Source organism: Sturnira hondurensis, unplaced genomic scaffold (genome assembly GCF_014824575.4).
Source record: "Sturnira hondurensis isolate 20B ecotype Veracruz unplaced genomic scaffold, ASM1482457v3 Scaffold0005252, whole genome shotgun sequence".
Lineage (NCBI taxonomy): Eukaryota > Metazoa > Chordata > Mammalia > Chiroptera > Phyllostomidae > Sturnira > Sturnira hondurensis.
The window spans coordinates 6,836,664-6,860,895 of record NW_028077883.1 but is presented as its reverse complement, the minus strand read 5'-3'; the positions used below and the strand labels follow the sequence as shown (position 1 = coordinate 6,860,895).

At 38.8% G+C, this 24,232-nt stretch overlaps 1 protein-coding gene across 5 annotated transcripts in view; it reads left to right on the top strand.

Moving 5' to 3' along the window:
* The window catches only part of PPP1R9A (protein phosphatase 1 regulatory subunit 9A), a 274,499-nt gene that overhangs the window by 175,016 nt on the left and 75,251 nt on the right, over positions 1–24,232 (top strand). For 4 of the 5 annotated variants that reach the window (XM_037046456.1, XM_037046457.1, XM_037046458.1 and 1 more), the window contains exon 6: positions 6,337–6,472. In XM_037046456.1, coding sequence (XP_036902351.1) covers positions 6,337–6,472 — 136 coding nt within the window. Of the gene's footprint in view, positions 1–6,336; positions 6,473–11,931; positions 11,998–24,232 lie in introns of all 5 variants that reach the window. The other variant, XM_037046455.1, reaches the window with a different exon arrangement.

Sequence of the window (24,232 nt, the reverse complement as noted above, 5' to 3'; positions counted from 1 at the left end):
TATTTGAACAAATAATAAAGGAGAACTTCCCCAGTCTGGCAAAGGAAATAGACTTCCAGGAAATCCAGGAAGCTCAGAGAGTGCCAAAGAAGTTGGACCCAAGAAGGAACACACCAAGGCACATCATAATTACATTAGCCAAGACCAAAATGAAGGAGAGAATCCTAGAAGCAGCAAGAGATAAGGGGATAGTCACCTACAAAGGAGTACCCATCAGACTGTCAGTGGATTTCTCAAAAGAGACCTTACAGCCAAGAAGGGGCTGGAAAGAAGTATTCCAAGTCATGAAATCCAAAGACCTACATCCAAGATTGCTTTATCCAGCAAAGCTTTCATTTAGAATGGAAGGGCAGGCAAAGTGCTTCTCAGATAAGGTCAAGTTCAAGGAGTTCATCATCACCAAGCCCTTATTATATGAAATGCTAAAGGGACTTATATAAGAGAAAGAAGATAAAAAGATGAACAGTGAAAGGACAGCAAACTCACAGTTATTAACAACCACACCTAAAACAAAAGCAAACCAAGAGGACAGCTAGATCAGGAGTGGAACCATAGAAATGAAGATCACAGGGAGGGTTAGAAACAGGGGAGTGGGAGGGGGAGAAGGGGGGAGAAGGTACAGAAAATAGCATAGAGAGTGGGTAGAAAATAGGGGGGAGGGCAAGAATAGTGGGGGAAATATAGAATCTAAAGAACTTGAGACGTGTTCATAAACTAAAGGGGGGAATGGTGGGGGAGGGGGTATGCAGGGTGGAGGGGAATGAAGGGGGGAATAGAAAAACTGTAATGGTATAATCAGTAAAATATGAAAAGAAAAAAAGGAAATGGAAAAGCAAGCTAAAAAATGAATATCTGCCAAACATTTATCTGATAAAGAACTATTATTCAGAAGATATGAAGAACTCTTACAGTTCATTAAGAAGATATATAACATTACTAAAAATATGCAAATCAATTAAAGAGACACTTCACTGAGGTAGTTACACAGTTACCTGAAAGGCTGCAATAAAAACATGTCCTGACCGAAAGACTCATGTTTACATATTTATAGGAGCTTTGCTCATAATAATCAAAAACCAGTAAAACTGAGTTCCGATGCTGTTTAACTGATACAATTTGTGTATGTCACAATATGCAGGGATGGGCAAAAGTAGATTAATAATAATAAATACAATCATTGATAAATAATGCAAGAATAAACTTTTGTGTACTCACAACCGTCAATCCACTTTTGTCTGCCCTGTGACTTGTTTGTTTACTCTTGTACACCTTATCTTAAGGGTAACCCTGAAATTTTTGAAACTAGGATAGACTGACCAGGATGGCGAGAAGTCTAAACGTTTTTCCTTCTATGTACAGTACAGGGTCTGGCACAAACAATATCCCTTTTTGTTATGAAATCTTTTATTACAAAATCATAAGCATGCAATCCTGTAACATAACAATATCACACTCAAGTACACCATATGATTTTGGGTGAGATGTTCAAATAAAACTGTGAATTATTACACCCATATTATCCAACTGCACTCAAACAGGCCTTACTTCTGCCGGACCCTATATCGTTCTGCCCTATTTGGAAGACATTGTAATATTAAAAAGAAAATTTAAATAAATGATAAGTGAATTTTTATAGATATGAGGGTGTTTATTTAGTATTTACACCTAGGCATATAAGTTCTAAATATGGAAATTTAAAAATTTTTAGTTAAAAATTATTGATACAGCTGAGATTTCCATTTGAAATGCATTAAATCTTGAGATGTTTTCACTTAATTTACATAATTTTAATAGGAGTTTTTGTTGCCGTTACGCACTGGGGGAAATTGATATTTCCACTTTCTATCAAAGTGATTTTGTGATCGTGCATGGTGAAGTGCCATTCTAGTGGAGGGCCGTGAAGGAATTGCCGTGTTCGTGGATATCGTCAGTCCTTGTGGCTTTTGTGTTTACATTACTCCTAAGACTACAGACAAGAGGAGCAGCCATTACGGCTTGCAGACCATGGATAGTAGAACTTTTTCTTAAAAGACTTTATTTATTTATTTTTAGAGAGAGGGGAAGGGAGAAGAGAGGGAGAGAAACATCTGTGTGAGAGAGAAACATTGATTGGTTGCCTCTGTTACACACCCTGACTGAGTGGGGACCAAACCCACAGCCCAAGCATGTGCCCTGACCAGGAATCAAACCAGCAACTTTTTGGTTTGCAGAACAATGCCCAAAACTGAGCCACACCTGTCAGGGCAAACTTTCAGCTTATATATATGAGAATGGTCAACAGTCACTTGGTTGTATAGGACTTTGACATCTAAACACTATCAGCAAATTTTATTGATTGATTGATTGATTGTATTTTCACATTGCCATTGATCCCCCCTTATACCCGCCCCTCCCCTCCCCAGTCACCACACTGTTGTCCATGTCCATGAGCCCTTTAACCATTTTTCAGCAAATTTTAGTGGAAGTGCCAGATATATTAATACATTTACCACCACTAGGTCAAGTAGAATTAAGTGAAATACTTAAAAAGCTACCAAGTTCAGAGTTAGGTCATAAAATGAGATCAAACATAGGAAAAATTAGACACATTTTTTACAAAACCTTTCAGAAGTACCAATGACCTTGTGACTGAAAGCTCTAGTCCCGAGAGTGAGAGAGAGTAAGTCTTGTGCAAGGTTGTTTGTTTTTTTTTAAATATACAGCATTCAGGGTTTTGGTGTACATACAATAAGTATTTGTTAAAAGAATATGTGAATGAAAGAATTATTTGAGTAAAACTAATAACTGTATCCTGGTATAACTTCTCCTTTTTTAAACTAGCTTAATTCCACGTTGAGAATTTTTAAGTTTTGACATCAAATGCCATTTTCACTAATGTACCACTTTCATTAGAATAACTTTTGTCTGTAAAACAAGGCACTCATAAATCATATCTCAACATAAACTCCACAGAATTCACATAGGACACGTAGAATCCTTATTTCAATTCGGCAAATTGTTAGTGCAACTTTATAGTTGTTTATTTTTTGATAGCTTACCGGGGTATTCAATAGACTAATCAGATGCATTCCATACAATCTTGTCATCTAAACTCCAAAGGACAGTATATGGGCATTGCCTGCTCTCCTAATAGATGAAAAGACAAGGAAAAACTGATTTATCTGACTTTGTCTGTTGTATCTCAGCCTGCAGGGGAGAGGGGACAGTTTCTAGGGAAATAGTTCACATTGAATCAAGATCATTGTTTTAAACACCAGAACTGAGCCATGATAAAAACACAAACCTTAATTGCATATTTTGGTTTTACTGTTATATTATACATATATAACACTATATGTATAATATAGTTATGTTATATTATATAATGTATAATATACCTTAGGTTTATACCTTAGAAAATACTGAATTTCTAACTTTAAATATCCATTACAGGTTGGTTTCTCTTACCTCATTCTTTATAGCTGAAAAAATAAAAAGACCACACCATTTCTTATTGAAGTAAAGAAAAAAAGTTAGGAAAGTAACAAGAAAAACAGCTTCTCAAAGGATATCGCAACCTAGAAACAGGCTGATGGGAGCACACGTGCCGTTCCCACCAGGACCGTGTCTGAGGCAGACCGAGCTGTGTGCGGGCATCACGTGTTCAGAGCGACTGAGCATCGCAGGCTTTGGTTATATTTTTGATGTTTTAAAAATTCAGTTTAACATGGTCATGTAATCCATACATGTATCTTTTGAGGGTGACTGATATTAAAATATTCGGAGCATACTATAGTGTCAGTATTTTGTCTTTTTCCTGTGGTTGACTCAGAAAAATCCAGTCATTTTTCAAAACTAGTGTTATTCAAATAAGAGGTAACTGGGACAGTGTGTACTTTTGAATACACTCAGCCCTATTTATACCTTAATATATTATCTAGGTAAAAACAAGAGTAAACATTTATTAAATACTCTCTAGGTGTCAGGTAATTAGTTAAACTTTTTGTGTGGATTATATAATATTTTTTGTTATAGTTATTTCCCCCTTCTCCAGACCCTTTTAAGCCCCAAGTAACACAGCATATTTATACTATGAATATGAATCCATAATTGAAATAATAACTTTACTTTAAATTTTACATTTTCTACTGTATTCTATACGTGCTAGATTATACATATACTGTTATAGGACACATTTATAAAGACTGCTGTAAAGTGGACCATACATTTAAGAACATATAGAAAGGTAATTTGAATGTTATACATATTCCAAATGGGAGCTTTTTATTCATTTTGCCATAATAATAATAGGGCCTTAAAGTCCGCCCATGTTTATACCACATTTTATTCTTCTATCACTTCTTTAGACACATGGAGTAGATACTAATTTTCAATGAGGAAAATAAAGATAGAGAACAGTCTGTTGCACTTCTGGGTGCTTTCTGCTGGGCCATACTCGTCCGAGTGAGTTCTAATACTGCAGATGTGCACTATTAGTTATAGTGGGTCACAAGACTTTAAAGATGTGCACGGCCAGGTGCTGTGACGCCGCCCACCTCACCTGCTTGAATGAAGACTTGTGTACTGTAACAACACATTTAAAAGTGAGTTTATTTCCTGAGAGGAATTGTCTGTTTTATATGTAGTTACAAGTCACTTCTGTTTCATCAAACTGTAAAGTGATTTTGAATGTGAACTAATATTGGGCAAGTGGTGAATAATGTTAAATTGTAGAGGTAAATTCATAAAGAAAGACAAGCTGTGATTTTGAGCAACTATGCCTTCATGATTTAAAATGCTGGTTTCTTAAGCAGTATGGAACAATTCTTATTTCCTCTGAACCTTTGATTATATGTAATCATTCTTTTAGGTTTAGCATTTATAAATAATTGTAGTTTGGAGTTAGAGATCATGTTTTGAAGACAGGAAGAAAGTTGCACATCATATTAGAGTTTTGATTTATTGTATTATACAATTACATAATTTATTATGTTATAACCCAGCTTTAAAAAATTATTTTCTGCTTTAAAAATTCCTCACAAGGTCTTTCTTAAGATTCTTTCATTCCTCTCTAAAATCAGCAATTAAATTCAGTTTCAACTATTTGGCAAGTGGACCACATTTTATGTCTTTCTCTTCCTGAATCATGTTTAGATTAACTTTAAACACTTGCCTTGCAGAGGAAATAAACTTTCCATTCTTAGGGAAAATTGTTAAACTAAAAGGTGGACAATGTAATTCTCAAATGAGTTTAAAGAATTGATGGCCTAAATGAATGTGAATTCTAATTTACTTACTATGAGCTTGCCTACTGTTTTTTATTAATATGCATTTTATACAGTAATTGCTTCCTTAAATCTCCTGTTATCTTTATATAACAGGAGATTTATATATCTTTATATATCTTTATATATATAAGGGGGTAAGTCATACCCCCTTAAATCCCATTCTGTTGTGCATTTAAAGAAAGAAAAGATCAGTATAGAAAATGAAGAGGTGAACCACAGATAGGCAGAATATAATAAATCAAACACATATATCATTTGTGTGTCTATCTCTGTATATGTGTGTATCTGCAATATATATAGATGAGGATGTATAAATAGATATCCAGAATATATAAAGGACCATTACAACTCAATAATAAAAAGTCAGGCAACCCAGATTTTTTAAAAATGGGCAAGAGATTTGAAAAGGTACTTCACTAAGAAAGGCATATGGATGGTCAAAAAATGCATGAAAAGACACTTAAAATCATTAGTCATTAGTGCATTAGACATTAAAACCATTATAAATACAATTAGATACCTTCCCAGTTGAATGGCTAAAATTTTAAAAGGTTATCCTACGTGCTGATGAGGTCAAGCAACTTCAACTTTCATGCATTGCTAGTAGGAATATAAAATGGTACCACCATTTGAAAAACTACTTTTCAGTATTTTATCCACATCCAACAACATTCTCATTGCTTTTTATAGAGAGAGAAAGGGAGAGAGAGAAAGAAATACCAGTGGTACAGGAAATTAGGTATTTGCTTCCATACGTAGGGCATCAAAAATGTGTAAAGTACTGTTGAATGACTTACATTTGTTTTCTCTTCTCCCAAGGTAACATTTTTTGTGATCATTTATTTCTCTTTTTTTTCCCTTTGGGCTGCTGCAGAAACCACCCTAAACGACTCAGTTAACCTCTCCTGCCTCCCAGGCCTGCCATTTAAAGTATAGTTGTGACACTACTACTTTTTTGAGGCTTCTTGAGCCCTGATGAGATATCAAGCTTGGTGACTTGGTTACTTTTGTTAGCTCTCCTATTTATGAGACAGTCTAACTGTATTAGCCGTCTTTAACCTTCCTGCAGATTTGTTATTGGGCGAGAAAAACCGGGACAAGTGAGTGAGGTTGCGCAGTTGATCAGCCAGACGCTGGAACAGGAGAGGCGCCAGCGAGAACTGCTGGAGCAGCACTACGCCCAGTACGACGCGGACGACGACGAGGTAGGCAGCCCGGCGCTCTCCTTTTCCTGCACTTCTTCTCGCCCGGTTCCTTCCTTGTAAAACTCTGTTTCCTTTATAACAGTATGAGAGATTCTTTGCAGTTTCCCAAGGAGAATGTGGTGGCTACATTCAACCTCACCGGAAAGAAATATTCACCGAATTTGTTATTCATTTATGAATCAAGTAATGGTATTCTGTTTACAGTGTAAAGACTTCGGAATCAAAGGTGTCATCTCATCACTCTATGAAAATAAATTCACTGAAACAAAAGAGTTAAAACACCCAAATGTCCATAATAGCTGTCTTTAACATTCAAATTGGGTGGTTTTCTTTCTCAGCTTTATGTTCTTCCGATCTTAACCAAATTTTCTACAAGTATAATGCTCTTTCAGGAAAATCAGTAAACATTTTGTGTGAGAGAGCACACATACAACACAGGAAAGTACTAAAAATCACTGAGTGTTTCCTTTTTTCCAGGAAGAGAAAGTTCTTTGGATCTGCTCACTATGATTTGTGCTAACATAATGCAGAACAAAGCTTTTCCACCAACACATATTCCATAGAGTAGATACATATTGGAATAATTTTGCATCCTGTTCTCTGTAGAAGATGAAGTAAATGAGTAGAAGCTAACCCCCAAGTGAAAACGGCTGTCCGGAACCCTGGTGTGGAGTAATAGAATACAGATGCTGGCCTATTTCTAATGTAAACGCCAAACACACGTTGATGTAATGGGACAATGCGCTTTATTTTAAAGCTGCATGTGTTTCATATTGGTATGTCAAAAGATCCATCAGCAATTTAGTTGCAGTATTTCATACTCCATTAACATAGTGAGTATTCAGGTAAAATAAATATTCTTTACTTCAGCTGATATAAGGACAGTACAACTTAACATCTTCAACTTCTCCTCATCTGAATTTATTCTTTGTCCAGAACTTTTTTTGGTTTGTAGCCAGGACATAGTGAAGGTTAATAAACAGATACTCAAATATTTTTTATGTATCTTTAGTTTGGAGTGTTTTAGCCCGAATATATTTTAGTCTTTTTGTTTGCTCGTAGTATAATAACGAGGCTGTGATCTCCATTTATCGCAGCAGGAACTTTACAAGGGCACATTAGTTAACTTTTGATCAAAGGGTACACATCAGAAAGTCTTCCCGGGAATGATTAGTCTGCTAGAATTCTATTTAGTTGATTTAGTTTTTTTCACTTGCAAAATTCATTTGACATGGTGAATATTTTCTCATTATACTGAGATACCTTGTTTGGAAATGTTATCTTGGGTTTAGAAACTGGAAGAGTGATTACCTCAGATATTTGAACTTTCATCTTAACTAGTTTTTCCATCCTCTGCACTAGTGTTTTGTGTTTCAGCAGAGATACTGATTTGCTTTGACTATAAGTCTGTTTTAGGGTCATGGAATCATTCTCTACAGGTCTGGTTTTTACCTGCCCGCTTTGCTGAGAAGGATTTGGGGCTGAGGTCCGGGGTATGTGGCTGATGTCAGGCGGTGGAAGCTGAGGAGACCCAGCTTTCCCACCTCTGTGGGCCCCCACATCTCTGGCTGCAGACCACAGGGATTGGGCTAAAGTCTCAGCTCTTCCCAGCTTCTGGTATTCCATGAGTCTCTGAAATAAAGCATCTGGTCAAACGAGGAAAAAAGGGAAAATCAAATAGTTTTTAAGGTTCTCCAAGTGAAATTTTTAGATCCCATACTACTACATATTTCTCAGGTTATTTTGACGAATTGATCATATTCATCCCCAAAAGCTTTCAACTCCAGCAGATAAAGCTTTATATATAAGTGTGTAAGTGAGGGGGGGTATCCCAAGATGGAATTTATTTATAAAAATTATGTATTCTTACATGTCTAAGCATCAGTCACCTTCAGAGGGCTCTCCATTAGATATAGTACACCTACCAAGATGTTTTTTCCACTGCTCAAAACAGTTTTTGAACTTGTCAATGCTTCTGCTGTGTTTTTGTTTCAACACTTACATTGGCAAAATATTTTCCTTTTCACACAGGGAAACAAAAAGTCTCTTGGGGTGAGATCAGCTAAATAGGGAGAGCGGGGTACAGGCGTCATGCCATTTTTGTTCAAAAACTCGAACACTCATTGTGGCATGGGCAGGCTCTCCTGTAAATCACCCATCATGAAATGAGCAAATACATGTAAAGAGTCTTCAAAACAAATTCACTGAAGCCGAACACAGCCTCTCACAACAATGCCAGTTGGTACACTGATACAGATGGGTTCCTAGAACACTCATTTAGTAAGGAATGCCTGTACTAAAAGGGGCCCACCCTTCAGAAGATAATTTGGTGTTTTTTTGGCTCCCTCCTCATATATACACACAATTTTCTCTAATGTGATAATGAGTAAATGCAAAAGGAATATTTGTCCCTCAATATTTGCACTTAGAAAAACATCACGTGGATTTTTTTCTTGCCTCTTTTTGTAAGGAAAGCAGAATAGATTGTCACCTAAAGTAGATATTTTCAGCAGGAATGGAGGTAAATAAATATTCAGTGTCAGGCACTTATCGAGGTGCCTTTCCCACTTTAGGATGGGGAGAGGGTCTTCTTGGCTCCAAAGCCTGGACCCTGCGGCCCACTGCACTTTGTAGTGGAGAAGGCAGTTGGGTCTGTCTGTGTTCAGGCGCACGCAGAGTAACTGGGTGACGAGAAATGTCGCCAAGAGAATTCTTGTTTCAAGTGTTGGAATATCTTGTAATACTTCGGTTCTGTGACTCTTTGTTTTTCTAATAATAAGGGAATCAAATTCTTGGAGGGTTTTTCACTCTAGGTGAATACTGAATCCATAAGCATCCTACAAAGACAGGGCTTTAAGGGAAGAATAATTGAGTATACAAATATTTTACCAAAAACAGAGTTTAGCTTTAGGTCAGACTGTTTCTTTTGTCTGCAAGTTGTAGAAACAGGAATCAGGAATCACCATGCCATTCCGAGCAGCCTTCGCTGTATTGACACGGTCGAGTGGCCTTTTCCATTGCCTGGCTCACTCGTGCTGCTCTCTGACTTAGGTTTCTCTCTTCTCTGCTGCCACACCCCCCCCACGTGCCCCGCTGAAACCCACCGTGAATTTTCTGTGCAGCAGAGATGGAAGCCATACAAAGAATGAAAATTCACTCTTGTATAAATACTTCAGTGTATCTACATAACTTAAATTCATTTTTTTACCAATGCAACCTAGTATTCTTAAATTAATTTGAATGTTTTACCTGTATTTCTTATTTAATCTCTTTTCCTGTTAATAAAAAAATAACATGTCCAAGAAACGTAATGGAAATGAGATGGACTGATAGTAGTTATTCAATGGGGCAATGGTCCTTGAATAATTTAGTTAATTTTATATGTAATTGAGCAGTTTATTGATTTACATATCTTGGTTAATCCTGAATTGTGTAATCAATCACTTAGTTTCTCACTCTTCTTATTTATAGAGTCATTTTATGATTTCAGAGATGGAATCATTTTTATTTGACTGTATCCCCTGTGGCGTTCCCTGAGCCAGCCAGGAAAACCTCTAATTAAATGCAGAACAGCCGAGTCCATCCAAGTAACTTCCAGAGCCAGCACTTAGATCAGCGTTGTCTCCTGAAGGATGGATAGCTTCTGGTTTGGGTCAAAGCATCCGAGGTTTATTCTTACTTGGAACTTGTCACTTTGACAGAGGGAGTTACTTGCTTGCATTGCCTACAGGGAAAACACTGCAATGTGATAAATATAGCCAGAAATTATAAAGGTACAATGGTCCTCTGTCGGAACCATGCTTAGGATTAAGACTACTTTATCATGTATGGTGTGTGCTTAAATATATCAGTTTTAATGCTTTAGGAAAGTATAAATTATATTCCGAAGAATTTAAAATACATACACACACACACACACACACACACACAATCCAAACTCTAAATCTCTGCATTTTTTCTAGGCTTTTTTCTCCAAGTATTTAAACTAGAAGAGTTTATAATAAGCAAACAACCAATTCCATTTTAATTTGCATTCCCATATCTTTTTATGCTCAAAGTTAAACATTCTGATTTTTAAAAAGCAAAGTTAAAATAAAGGCCAAAGCATACAGGGGATCCTATAAAGAGGAGGGAGATATAAATCTGAAAAATTGAAAAATATTAAATGTGGGTCTGTGATTTAGTGATTGCATTTCTGGATTTAATAGAGTTACTGTTCATTTCCTTTTCTTTCTCTCTTTCTCCCTCTCTTTCTCCCCCTCACCCTCCCTCCATCCCTCCCTTCCTCCCTCCCTCTCTCTCTCTCTCTCTCTCTTCCTCTCTTCCTTCCATTCTTCCTTTCATCCTTTCTCTCTTCTCTCTCTACGATCCGAAAGGTAACCATGGAGGATTTCAGTAAACCTCTCAGACATTCAGCACTATCTCACGAAATTCTGGGGGTATGGTAAATTTTTCCTCTAGATTTTAATTTTCCATAACAAATTAAACCTCCTGCCATACTCCACACATTCAATCTTTAACTTTGTGTGCTGGGATGATGTAATTCTGGTATGTTTTGTGTGCTGTGGGTTTTGTGGTGTATTTTGTGTATCTGTTTCTCCTGGAGAGCGTTTTGCAGTGTTGGCACGCTGTGGGCTCAGACTGGCAATGAAGTACAGATGGGTACTATGCCACTTTTTTGAATGAAAAAATACATTTGGTCGTTGGCATTAAAATGAACTGTTTTACATGCATGTTTAACATTATAAGATGATTTTGCTTTTGCCTCTTTATATATTATTTTAAAATATATTATTCATCACATTTAAAGTCTTAGATTATAGCTGGCATTTCAGTCTCTTTTAGGGAATGGTTCATAACAATGTTAATCCTCACTCCAGAAACAAAGGCTACCTTTTTTTAAAACATAACTTAACCTTTCTATGATTTGTTTTCCATTACTGGAAATTAATATCATTATAACTATATCGTGGCAATAGTAGTTAACTTTTTAGAATCTTTGGAAGTACTGAATACGGTTTAGAGCAGCCACCTACATAGATATGCATTTTCATTGCTTGTGTTAATGTGTAATAATTAGAGACCAAAATATAATGGAAGGTCTGGCTTGCATATGTATTAAAAGGTTTACAAGAAGAGAAATTTTATGTGAAAAGCATTAAAGGGATAACATTGTATTTGACTCATGCTGTTTGCTGTTCCTGGCTGGAACAGCTTTTGTTGTGTGAGCACGAGTTTGCAGTTACTTCGGATGGCCTTTCAGTCATGTGAGTGGACTTTATCCCGTGTTTACAATGTCAGAAACTAAGAGTGGGGGCATTCTCTTAGTTCTCGAAAGTATATGTTGTGGCAGGTACCGCAAGTTCAGTGTTTGTGGGGTTTGTTTTAATTCTTTGTCATTAGGCTGCTGTCTTTAGTGGGGAAAAAGCTTTTTTAATTTTTGTTGTCAACCATTTTAGAACACTGTGGCTGAGTTGCAAGGAGTGCCTGGCAACTGCAATAACAGTAACAACTGTTTCCTTAAGGTTTGTTTTCTGGTGGGAAGTGATGCTTGTCTGTCCCTGCTTCACGTGTGAAATTAAATATTCTATGTCTTATTAACTAGCTGTCTGCTCAGAAGAATTTCTCTGGAGCTGTGTGTTTTGAATGTTGAATGATAGTGTGAAGATTCCCCTTTGAAAAATAATATTTATTCTGAAACATTATTCTGGACGTTTTAGGTACAGGTTCTGCAATGTGGACTCACTTCCTAATATTTAACCCTGGATGTTTTTAACCCCTAACACTTTAAATAGATTGTAATTCACAGTAAAGGGAAATAAGAAATGTTCAACAGTAGGGCTGTATGATGTTGGTACAATGCAGTGTACAAAGTGATTTATATTATCTTTAAATCCAGTGATTTTTTTTAAAGAAAAGAATCATGTGATACCAAGTTCTTAATTTTTCAAAAAACTACATGCACATATCTTTAGATTATCATAGTAGTTATTCACATGACTTATATGGTGGACGTGCCAAAATGTCTAAAAAGGTGTTATAGTATAAGTAAAATAATTCTCACGATCTTTAGCCGCCGATGATAGCGATAGAGAAGCTTAAAACTGGAAGTTGGGTGTGTGTGGAAGGAAGACCGGCCGACGGTGACTAGAGGAGCCTAAAGAATGGGAGAGATAGAAAACCTTTGAAACAAGTTGTTCAGAGACTCCAATTTGACTGTATCTTTAAAACAATTAAATGCAATTATATGATCGGGCTTCTCACCCCCAGATCTACAGTAGTGGTCATTTTCATGGAAACCCAGAACCATCAGGTCCTTGGAAAAGATTCAGTGGAAGAATGTATCCACACTTGAACTAACCTAAATAGCGCACTGGCATGCACACACATGAATTCCCACACATACACTCACACAGACACACACATGACCCCCAGGAGGTAAATATCCTTCTCTACTTGAAAGGCCCTCTTTAGAAATACCCTTTGTATACGGGAACAGTGTTATTCCAATGGTGAGTGTGGGCAGGAGCGTGAGCAGTGTCCATGGGAGATAGAGGTTGGAATAGAAGTCTTTGGCTGAGTAATGTCATCTTTTTGTAGCTCATTTTCTTTATTTTATCATAATGCAAGTGACTGTAATGTGCCTTCCTGTGATTTTCCTCCAGCTACCACATTGTGGTGATATTTATGTATGTGCCAGATACAAAATACCAAAGAAACTTTATCCGATTTCTCCATGCCATGAAATTCTGAGAGTGTATACTTTGTAGTTCCTAGAAACCACGCTGGAGCAATTCCATGTTACAATGATGAGCCACAGAGTTCACAGTGTTAATCAGATGCCATAGAAACAAACACAAATGACAATATTTTTCAACTTCAAAAACATTTGTAAGTTGAATATAACTTTTTTGCCACAAAGTTCTAAAATGCTAAACTCACAGTGAGAGATGTGCCATACAGACTCCCTTTCCAGTGGGCCCTTGGGGTCCTGTGGTTCCCCAGGCCTGTGCTCCTCCTGGTTCCCCTGCCTTGAACACACAGACTCTTGGCTGCCCTTGTGTGCCTGCCTGTCCTGTTCACCCTTCAGGGCTCTTTTGGGGTGTCAGCCATCTCCCCCAGAAACCACCTTGGTCTCTCAGCTGGGCTGGGTCGCCTGTTTTTATGATTCATGAGCACCATGTGTACCTCTATTATTATTGACCCACAAATTTGCCTCACTAGTAGGTAACCTCTTCATTGACAGGCTGATTTTTAATACAACCAGGGATGAGCACAGCACTGAGCAGATTAGAGGAAGCCAAAGACTTGAACTGAGCTGAGTCACTCAGAGGGTGTTAAGATGAAAATTGGGGAGTAGAGTGAGGAGAATGTAATTTAGTTAGAAACATAATCTGAGACAGTGACGGAGGAAGAGCATAGAATCTGAGATAAAAGGAATGCCGAACCTAGCAAGACTGGAGACTGGACACAGGGAAGGGACTGAAGAAGCACTCTCTGCTTGTCCTTGGCACTTCGGGAGTTAGTAGTTTTCACTGGTCTTTTGCTTCCACATTTTCATTGTTCTCGGAGATCATGATTTTCGAGAAGACTAGCTAGACCATGCTGCAACAAAACGGCCCGCACATAAAATCAGAAAAAAATGAACATACGTATTTCATTCTTTGTAAAGCTTTGGGACCTTAGAAATAGCAACTTGGTGACTCATGTTGACATGACTTCTTTTTAGTCATAAATGAATAAAATGCAATAGAAATAATAGTCATAATGTCCTTAATGATGTCAAGAACAGTACTGCACAGATAGCCTTCTTCTCGCTGATGCATTAATTTAGAAAGAGACTTCAATCACAGAAGTACATTTTCACCAGCAATAAAAACTAAATGGCGACCTAACCAAGGACTAACAGCCTAAAACTGCCTTGTCATAGAGGTTTCCCGGGACTTGCTAAGGCCTCCATTTATTTAAACTGATACAGATGCTAGTGAGGGTGGTGGTAGTAAAAACTTACTTGGTGTCCGAAATGCCACTTCCCAAAGGGGCTTCACAATTATTTTGTTGACATAAAACTGACATAGAGTAAAATGTGCGGATCTTACTTGTATAATTCGATAATTTTTATATGTCTATGTTTCAATATTAAAATCAACATTAATGAGGAAGAATTTATATTCAATAAAGTACACCAACTTGTTTAGGATAACAGTTTGATGCATAACCAGCACCACAATTAAGATATGAACAACCTTATTACCTCAGATAGTTCCCTTATAGAACTTCACTGTCACTCTCTGCCCTGAACAACCAACTTCTCAGTCACTCTCTGCCCTGAACAATCAATCATTTAGTCTGCTTTCTGACATCATAGATAGGTTTTGTCAGTTCTAGAATTACATTTGGCATAAAGTAGACACTTTTTTATGTCTGGTTTCTTTCACTTTTCATATTGTCTTATGTATCTTGAATGCTCTATATAGTCTGACAGTACAGTCATTGGTGTTGCTCTGAGTTACAGTAGGTAGAGCTCAGGGCCCATCCCAAATGGGATGTCTAATTGGAGAATTTCAGCCTAAAGCAAAAGCCCTCGGGGCTCCACTGCTCTGGGAGATGAAAATAAGTCTGATCTTCCACCTCAGGACTGCAAGGCAGTTTGCCAGTGTCAAACCTTGGTGCTGAGTAGGAGAAGAAAAATTTCTTCTGAGAAATTGTGATCATGGCAGCCCGAGTTTATGCTGCCTTTTAGAAGAGAAGAAACAAGGACATCCTTTCTTGAGGGATTTCACCCTCAGTCAAAGGCTAAAAGTTCAAGTTTCAAGAAATAAGAGATTACAATTTCAAAATCCAAAATTCAAAGGGACATAAATCACCATAGTATCAATGGACAGGGGAAAGAGGGAGAGGGGGGAAAGGAGAAGGGAGAAAGAAAGAAGAAAGATAAGGCCCGAGTTCTTTTATCACTTATGTCCAACTGGAGCAAGTATCTCCAGTCACGTGTAACTGTTTGTAGAAGACAGAAAATGAAAGTGGCACCACTCTGATACCAGTGAAACTTTGAGAGTGTGAAATGTTTAAGGTAATGAGGTCCAACCTTGGTACCAAAACCAAGTAGTGATGAACAAGAAGTCTTCCGGTCCCATCCTGTTCATAAAAATTATGCAAAAAAATCCTCCACAAAATATTAGCAAATCATGTCCAATAACATATAAAAGAGATCATGGCTAAGTTGAGTTTAGTCAACAATGTAAGTGTGGTTTAATACTTGAAAATGTCACTTCTTGCATTTGACATCATATTGGAAGGCAAGAAGCAGAAATATAAGAAATGGATTGGAAAGGAAGAAACGAAGCTGTTGTTATTCACTAGTGGTGCAATGGTCTGTTTAGAAAACCTCAAACATGCCTACAGATTCATTATTAGATATAATATAAGATTTTAGCAAGATTACTGAATATATAATTAATAAAACATACATCTATTTCAGTGTGTTTCAGAGGGAAAATATAATTTATAAGTTACCTTGGTACAAGGCAAGACCTTGCCTAATAAAAGATAGGCAAGACCTTCATGAAGAAAAATTTTATTGAAATGCATTTTATAAAGTTTATATAAAGTTACAAAGAAACCTTGTTTGTAGATTAAAAGACTCAATAGCTTAATTGAGTCAACTTTCTCTTAGTTGATTTATACCTTCAGTGTAACTCCAGCAAAAATAATTCTAAAGATTTTTAAATAGGATTTGGTGAGCTATTGAAAAAATATATATGAAAGAACAGTGCACCAGAAATAACCATGATGTTTCACATGCCTTAAAAGAGAGATATTTATTATTAAATTGCACCAATTAAGACCTTGGAGCAAAAGAATGGCTGCCTTGGGCAAGGAGCCCAGAAACAGGCCTTTGCGTACAAATCATGCAAATTTGATTTTTGACGTGGAAACATACTCAAGAAGAGTTAAGAAATGTTAGGCTTCTCAGTAAAGGGGAAATGGTGAAATTGCAACCCTCATCTCCATTAGTTTATTCCAGATGGATTGACTACTAAAATGCATAAAGCAAACCCATAAAAGAGGAGATGGTGTAGAAGAATCTATGTATTTATGACCTTAATCTAAGAAATGATTTCTTACATGAGATACTTAAGAAAGCAAAACCATATAGGAAAGTGTTGAGAAAATTGACTGCATTAATGTAAAAACTTCTGTTCATTAAAAGAATAGTTTTATCAAAGCAAAAAGGCAAGCCAGAAGTTGGAAGAAAATATTCGACAAATAACTAACTGGAAAAGAATTATAGAGAATTATATAAAAAGTTCTATGAATCAGTAAGAAAGTCTTTGTATAGGCTATTGACTTAGTCATGTCATAAGAGAGGAAACTGTTGTGGCCAGTGAACAACCCAACCGTATAAGCAATAAGGATGTGAAAATTAAAAACCCAAATGAAATATTTCAACCTACTGAACTGATTTAAATTGGATATTTTAGGTTTTGGTGAGAATGTGGAGTAAAAAGACCTCATACTCTCTGCACACAGAAGTACAAATTGGCCCATCCACTTTAAAAAGCAATTTGCCATTGTCTAGTAAATTGACTCAACAATTATATTTCTTACTAAACACTTTTGTAAAACTCATATACATGGGCTGTAAGAAATGTATAATTTTTTATTTTACATTTTTTTTCACTTATGGTTTTGATTTACAGTTATTTTGTATTAGTTTCAGGCATGCAGTATGGTTGTTAGACCATCATATACTTACAAAGTGTTCCCCCTGATATTTCCAGTACCCAACTGGCACTATGTATAGTTATTACAGTAAGAAATGTATAATATTGTTCTAAGCAAAAATTGAATAAAACCGATATCTTTCTCAACAAGAGAATGGATAAACACACTGTAGTCCAGTCAGGCAGCAGCGGCGTATACAGCAGTTGTCTCTGCAGTCCACAGGAACTGGTGGAACCTCAGATGTGTACCATTAAACAAAAAGGCACCAAAGAATACAGACGACATGATTTCACTTATGTGTGAAGTTTACAATCATGTAAAAGTCAATGACACATTGTTTAGTTATTATAAAAAATAATAAACCAGAGAAATTTGAGAGTGATAAAATTCAGGAGGATTACACTCAAGGGCAAGAAACAGATTTAGGAGACACACAGAGAATCATAATTAGAATGTAGTGGCTCTGCTCCTGTTCTTGAACCAGGTTGTTAGCTTATTGGTGGTGGTTAGACTCACTCTTCGTTGTATCTTCTAGATGCCACATAAATTTTATGCATCACATCAATATTGAATGAAAAAATTAAACATCCGCCATATACAGTTGCTTCTGTTTATCAGTTATATAGATATGACATGAAGATGACACAGTTCCTGCTCTTCAAGGACTTACAAAATGACTGAAGACCCTGTGTATCAAACATCTCAATGTGGAGACCTCATGGTATTTCTTTAAAATTGCATATTTCTCCCCCAGCCTCTGGGTTGCAAACAGAGTATGCACAGTAGAGGGCCTAGGGTTGTGGGGGTTTGTGCGAAAGGGTTAGATGCAGTCAGAGGTGGAGTTGTCCACCTTAAAGATGCCAGGAAAACTGATGTAAAGACCTTCAAGTCCTGGTATTGCAGGAAGGTATCACGGCCTCAAACCACAGTGAGGAAAGGAATAGAGTTGTTTTTCCTCCCAGGAAATTGTAAGACTGTGATTATATTTGTTCTTAATGGATAGATAATCCATACCAGTACCATTAATGACATTTTTTGTGGATTTCTCCTTATTGTTTACTATACATTTTATATCTATGACTTCTGATTATGACTTTCAATACCTGTTAACATTTTTGCAATCACATGAGTCAGTTTTTATATAAACACCCCACATTTTCCAAGATTCAATTAGTTGTATAATTATAGACTCATTAAAATAACAATAACGTGGACTGCCACTCTTTGGTCACTGTAGTTGTGCTCTTCTGCATATTAAAATTCAAGGAAATACGAACCCCTTAGTCCCTTCCCACAGTTGTGCTGGCATCAGAATAAGTGCTTCATTGTTTCCTAGGCAAGTGCAATGAGACTCAAGGGAGGCTGCCAACTTGAAATTGCAGTGTGACATTTGAATTACAGAGGTCTCTTTGGTCTGTTGGCTGTTCAGCTCTGGATCTCAGTGGGAGAAATAGGGGTCATTGGTTCCCTCCTCATATAGAATATATTTATCACGGATTTAAAGACAATGGCATTTATGTCTTAGCAAGTGGATAACGTTTGTTAAGAGGAATTGACTTGGGACTATTGAGTCATGGAAAAATATAGTTTGTACTCTCATGAAGCTGGCTGTTGTACTGTGGAAACAATAAATATATAAGGTAAAGAATTTAAATCGTTTTCAAGGCAACCTGTCAAAAGATCACATAACCACAGTGTAAAGGAATCATCATAACTAAGGACATACAAAGTAAAAACATGCATTTGAGATTCATGGTTTCAGATTTGATCATAGTAAGTTTTGTTGTTGTGTTAGTTTCTTTGTTTTCTGTAACTGAGAAACCAACTCAGTATTGGGAATATTCAAAAAATAAAAAGACCGATTTATTGCTGAACAGAGTATATGGAAAGGGAATAAGTGTTTGGAAAGTCTTTGAAAAGGTAGATTGAACAATATTGTAGAAACTTTAAAAATCAGCTGAATTTCTGGACATTTTTCCCATTAAATAATAATTGGGGAACAATTCTCTACTGGGCTCTTGCATTTCTGGGCCATTCAGAAATGCCCTTTGATCTGGACTGTCTTTTCAAGTGTTTGTGTATGAACACAGCCTTGGAAGATAGTCTTTCCCTCTGGAGCAAGGGCAGTTATACTTACAGTCCATTATAAAAGATGCAGGCTACCCAGATTCTGGGGTCCTCTCCTGTCATGTCTATGTGCGTAGGCATTATCCCGCCCTCTTCTCATCAGTCTTTGGAAATTGTGGCTTGTGGTACCAGCAGAAAGATGGTGATGGACTGTATCAACTAGTATGAAGAACCATTCTGGGTTAGAGGAAGGTTCCAACCTTGTTCAGACAACACTTACAGAGAAACACAGCTACACTGAGGATGAAAGGAAGGAATTTGCAGTTGCCGTGGTCAGAAGCCTGGGGAACTTTGGCTGGTTTGCTGGAGAGATAATTGGGCAAGACGTGTAGTACTAGGTAAGGAGAAACAGCAATGACTGGGCTGCCTTTTGACTCAACCCCTCCTGCAGTTTTATCATGCCAACTTTAGATTAATTCAGACAGTAAAAGATCTCAAAACCTTCTGGAGTAGGTCTTGGATAATCTAAAGGAATACGGGTCCTGTCAGGATTTCCTTGAGACAGTCAAACTCATGTGGTGGGGCAACACTGATGAGTGTTTGGGTCCTAACTTGCCTGTAATGGTGGTGAAAGGAACCCTCTAGAGAATGAGAACCTGTTCAAATTTTCACAGTCTCACCGCCTTGGAAAACGTCACCATTCCTTATGTTCAAACCAGGTTTATCACTGGACTCCAGATTGAGATGTGTTCCCTAACAGGCTCCTTGCCATGGGCGTCAGGGCTATGGCTTCTGAGTCAGACTCCCCAAATCAAAATAGGTTGTGTTAGTAATGATGACTCACTGTACATGGTGCTTTAGGTGGACATTGGAAGTCCAGTGAAAACAGGAGTAGTCAAGGCATGGCTAAGAACCGAAGGTGACTGGCTCAGAGCTGCTCTCTGCTTCCATGTCCCTGGATGCCTCTCCCCACCCTGACCTTGAGAAAGATGACTAGGGATAGGACTGAGATCTTTTTGTCCTTCAGATAGGCCAAATGCTATATGAATCCCTTGAGTGTGCTGGGGAACTTTGGGAGGGGAGGCACCCACATTTTATGGTTCTGTGAATACTGGGTCACAGATCACATCTCACCCTGTCCCATAGTGAGAAAAGACACCCAAATTCAACTAATGCGGTATGGGCAGGGTTTGCAGTGGGAAGGAGAGCCAAAACGGTATTGTAGATATGACTCTGGGCAGATGCAAGGTAAGCCTGTTGTGGCTTTCACTGTCAGACACGTAATGGAATGGATGTGTTAGATGACGGTGCGTCTTTATCCCACTAGTGCCAGTGGAGGTCTCCCATCAGTGATTGCCACACTTGCTAGTAGGACATAGAGATCACTCTCCTCGTTTTCCCCCAGGGAGTCCAGAAACTATATAGAATCCCAGGAAGAGAAGGGAAATCACACCTTATTTAAATACTTAATGGCTGGCAGAACCCTTGGGGCATTTCTCAAAACAACAACACTCCATGCAAGATGCAGCAAAAACAACAATATAGAAAACAAACCTCGGGGGTGGGGAGCAGCTATTAATCTTCAACTGAGCTCTGATGGGAACTGGGACTGGGTGCCTGACCCCTGAGGGCCTTGTGACTGTTGCATTTAAATGTGCTCAGTTTGAGACGGGTCAACTGGAACTCCCTGATCAGTGAGGTTGGAAGGGCCCAACAAACCCTGCTTATCAAACAGAAATGAGAGTTTTAAGAAAACTGCCACCCGGGCCCCACAGCATCTTAGATTTCCATGAGTGAGTCCAGCTTTCCATTTCAGGGAAACTTTATCCACCTCCAGAAACAAGGCCTCCACTTCAGCGAGGCCTTCACTTCGCAGAGCTTTCCTTAAATACCTGGGCTCGCTTCGCGGATGTCAGCTAAGCCATCCAATGTCGTCAACTGTTTTCCCCCCTCAGCGCCAGCTATGCACACCCCAAAATGGACGCGGTCAGTCTGCTCAATCAACCGGCAGAACGCACGGCATTCTGGCCAGCACTCCCCTTGAGGAAATTTGTTACATTTTTACTGACTCTTGAGCTCTTGTCAACGACCTAACTGTTTGGTCCCTTGGAAAATTACAGACTGACAGGCTAAATTTGGGGATGGTAAACTGTTGAAACAAATTATTGCAACTAATCCAATTCTTTGGGCTGTTCATGTAACTGCGCCTTTGGGGTAGTAGTAAGAGGCTTCCGTGTGTTGACAAAAACACCGTCTTTAGATCAGGTGGCACTCAGATAGGTGACCCAGAGAGCCGCTGAAGGGAGGCTATTCTTGGTTGCTCAGGGTTGCTTTCCTGAGGGTTAGCTGATATGTACCCTGCAGGCAATTGCTCTTAGGATCAGACTCACTTAATTGAAAAGTGGCACAAAGTTTGAATGGTGATGTGATCAGTGACACCACCTCCATCCTACAAGGGATTCAGGTCAACCTCACCTGGCTGGCCAAGGTGTTACAGATGACAGAATGCCCTGAACCCTGCACTTTCTTCGTGTGGGCCAGAGCCAAATGTGCACTATCACGGATACATCCTGCTGTATCTGAATTAATTCCTTAGGCCAAGTGGAAAGGTCAATAAAGAAACTAAGGAGAAAGGCACTAGGTTCTAAGGTAGACCTGATGGGTTATGGTATTTGTTTTGCCAGTAGAGTCTGGAGGCCTCAGGGAATATGTTGGTCTAAGTGCTGTGGGTTAGACTCATTCTGCTGCCTAGAGATTTTTCGGTAGAACTCCTAATTACATGCAGTGAGATGGAATGGATTCGGTCCAGCCGCTGTCAGTTAAGTTCATCCATGTGGCCAAGGGAATATCATCCCCATGGGAGAATTCACCAGAAGTCATGATGAATATCCAGGGTGGGTGTTGCTTGGGGACAGTGCCCCCAGGGGTCTCTTACCTCTCCGCATGTCCTGTGAGCAGAGACACTGATGGCCTTTGTTCCAGGTTATTTTCTCAGTGATGTTTGTCTAGCGAACAGCTTCACAAAATAGAGACAGAGTTTCCCTTTAGGGCAGGTGACAGACTTGCATACCACCCGTTATAAAAACTTTGGGTTTCCTCAGCTCAGAATTCTCAACAAAAGACTTCATGCTCACACCTTTTGCTTCACTTTTAGACTATGTTCTCCTGGCAGGACCTTGGTTTCAAACTTTGTTTGGAATCCATCCCTTAATTTTAGAACCACTCAGTTCACTAGGGACATTTCCCACCTCCTCCTTCTAGAAGGTGAGGATGTTGCTAAGCTCTCTGCTGCTACACAACAAGGACCCCTTTCCAGATTTCCGCATGCAGCCTGTTTCCCGCAAAATCCAGCCTTCGTTCGCTGCCCATTGCCAAAGTCACTTTATCATTTTCTGTATTTATTATATCCCCTTTCCATTTCTGTATAACAAATTACTACCAAAACTTAGCAGCTTAAAATAAGTCATGGCTACACACTGCAGTATCTGTGTGTCAGTTTAATTGGATGCCTCTGACTCCGGATCTCTCCCAAGGCTGTAAATAAGGTGTCAGCCAGAGCTGTAGTCATCTAAATGCTCAACTGGGGGAAGATCCGCTTCCAAGTTCACTCACAGCTGTTGGCAGAGCCTAGGAGATCCACCTCCAAGCTCCCTCGTGTGAACTCTTGGCAGGCGTCTGGCCCTTGCTGGCTGTTCGCCAGAAACACCGTTCCTGTGGACGTGGACCTTTCCGTCGGGCCATGTGCAACGTGGCAACATGTTTCTTAAAAAACAAGAGGACAAAAGAGATGCAAGTCCCAGTCTTTTTGTAAACTAATCTCAGAAGTGACATCCCATCACAAAAGTTGAGACTCCCAACAAAAGTTGTACTCTGGTTGTTAGTCTCTAGGTCCGGTCCACACTCAAGAGCAAGGGACTATGCAAGAGCATGATTACCAGGAAGAAAGGACCCTCTGGGGAGTACATTTTCTAAAGGGAAGAGGGGTGGGTACTGAAGAAGTCTTTAAATTATAAAATCAAATGCTACTTTATAAGCGGTCTACCACAATTGCTAGAAAAATTTAAGAAGGGAAAGATGAGTTTGGGTGGTTAATAAAAGATTTCATAGGCAAACCTTAACTGTGTCTGCCTGGTCAGAAATTTTAGGAAGAATGATTTGTCACCGGCGTTCCCAGTGACCTGGAAAGCTGAGACCCTCGAGGCAGGGACCACAGAGGGCCGGCTCAGCAACCCACACACAGGTTTTCAGATTGTTTTGATTTGGTGACTAGACAGTAAGAATAGAGTGAAATATCAGAAAACATTCTGAGACCAGGAAATTTTGAGTGACTGAATAAATGAGAAGCAGAACGGCCCAGGGATTGTGTAGGATGTTTTACACGTTGGAGTCTTTTGCACCCTGTCAGTACCCCCATGGGACTGGCATTTTTTGTACCGTGTTATGAAACAAGAGAGGACAACAGATACAAGCCAAAGGACTTGCCCACTGACGTGCCTCCATGACATTGTTTTTTCTCTTTGGGGGTTCCGGTCTCTCCAGCCCCGAAGCCCAGGCTCCGTTTTTGTCGTTCTGCTCTGTGGCGTCACACTGGAGAAACCAGGGACGGAGAAGATAACCAGAGTCCTGCAGCCACCGACTCACGTAGCGTATTCTAGGCACTGGGATGAATGCTTTGAGTGTATCAGTCCTGGAAATTCTCCCACCGAACTTACGAAGAAGGTGCTGTTGTTCCCACTTCACAGATGAGCACGTGATGAGTGAAAAGAGACTAAGTGGCCTAACGTTACAAAACTAGGACACACAGAAGTCAACTGACAGCGAATAAAAAGAGAGGCCTTTGCAGAGAAGGGGCTGCCTTGCTGAAAGCCATCTGGATGGTTGGCGCAGATTTAGGGATTTCAAACATTAAATGGTTAGTTTGAGGTCTTTTCTTCTCCACATAGAAAGCAACTCTCTCCTATTCAG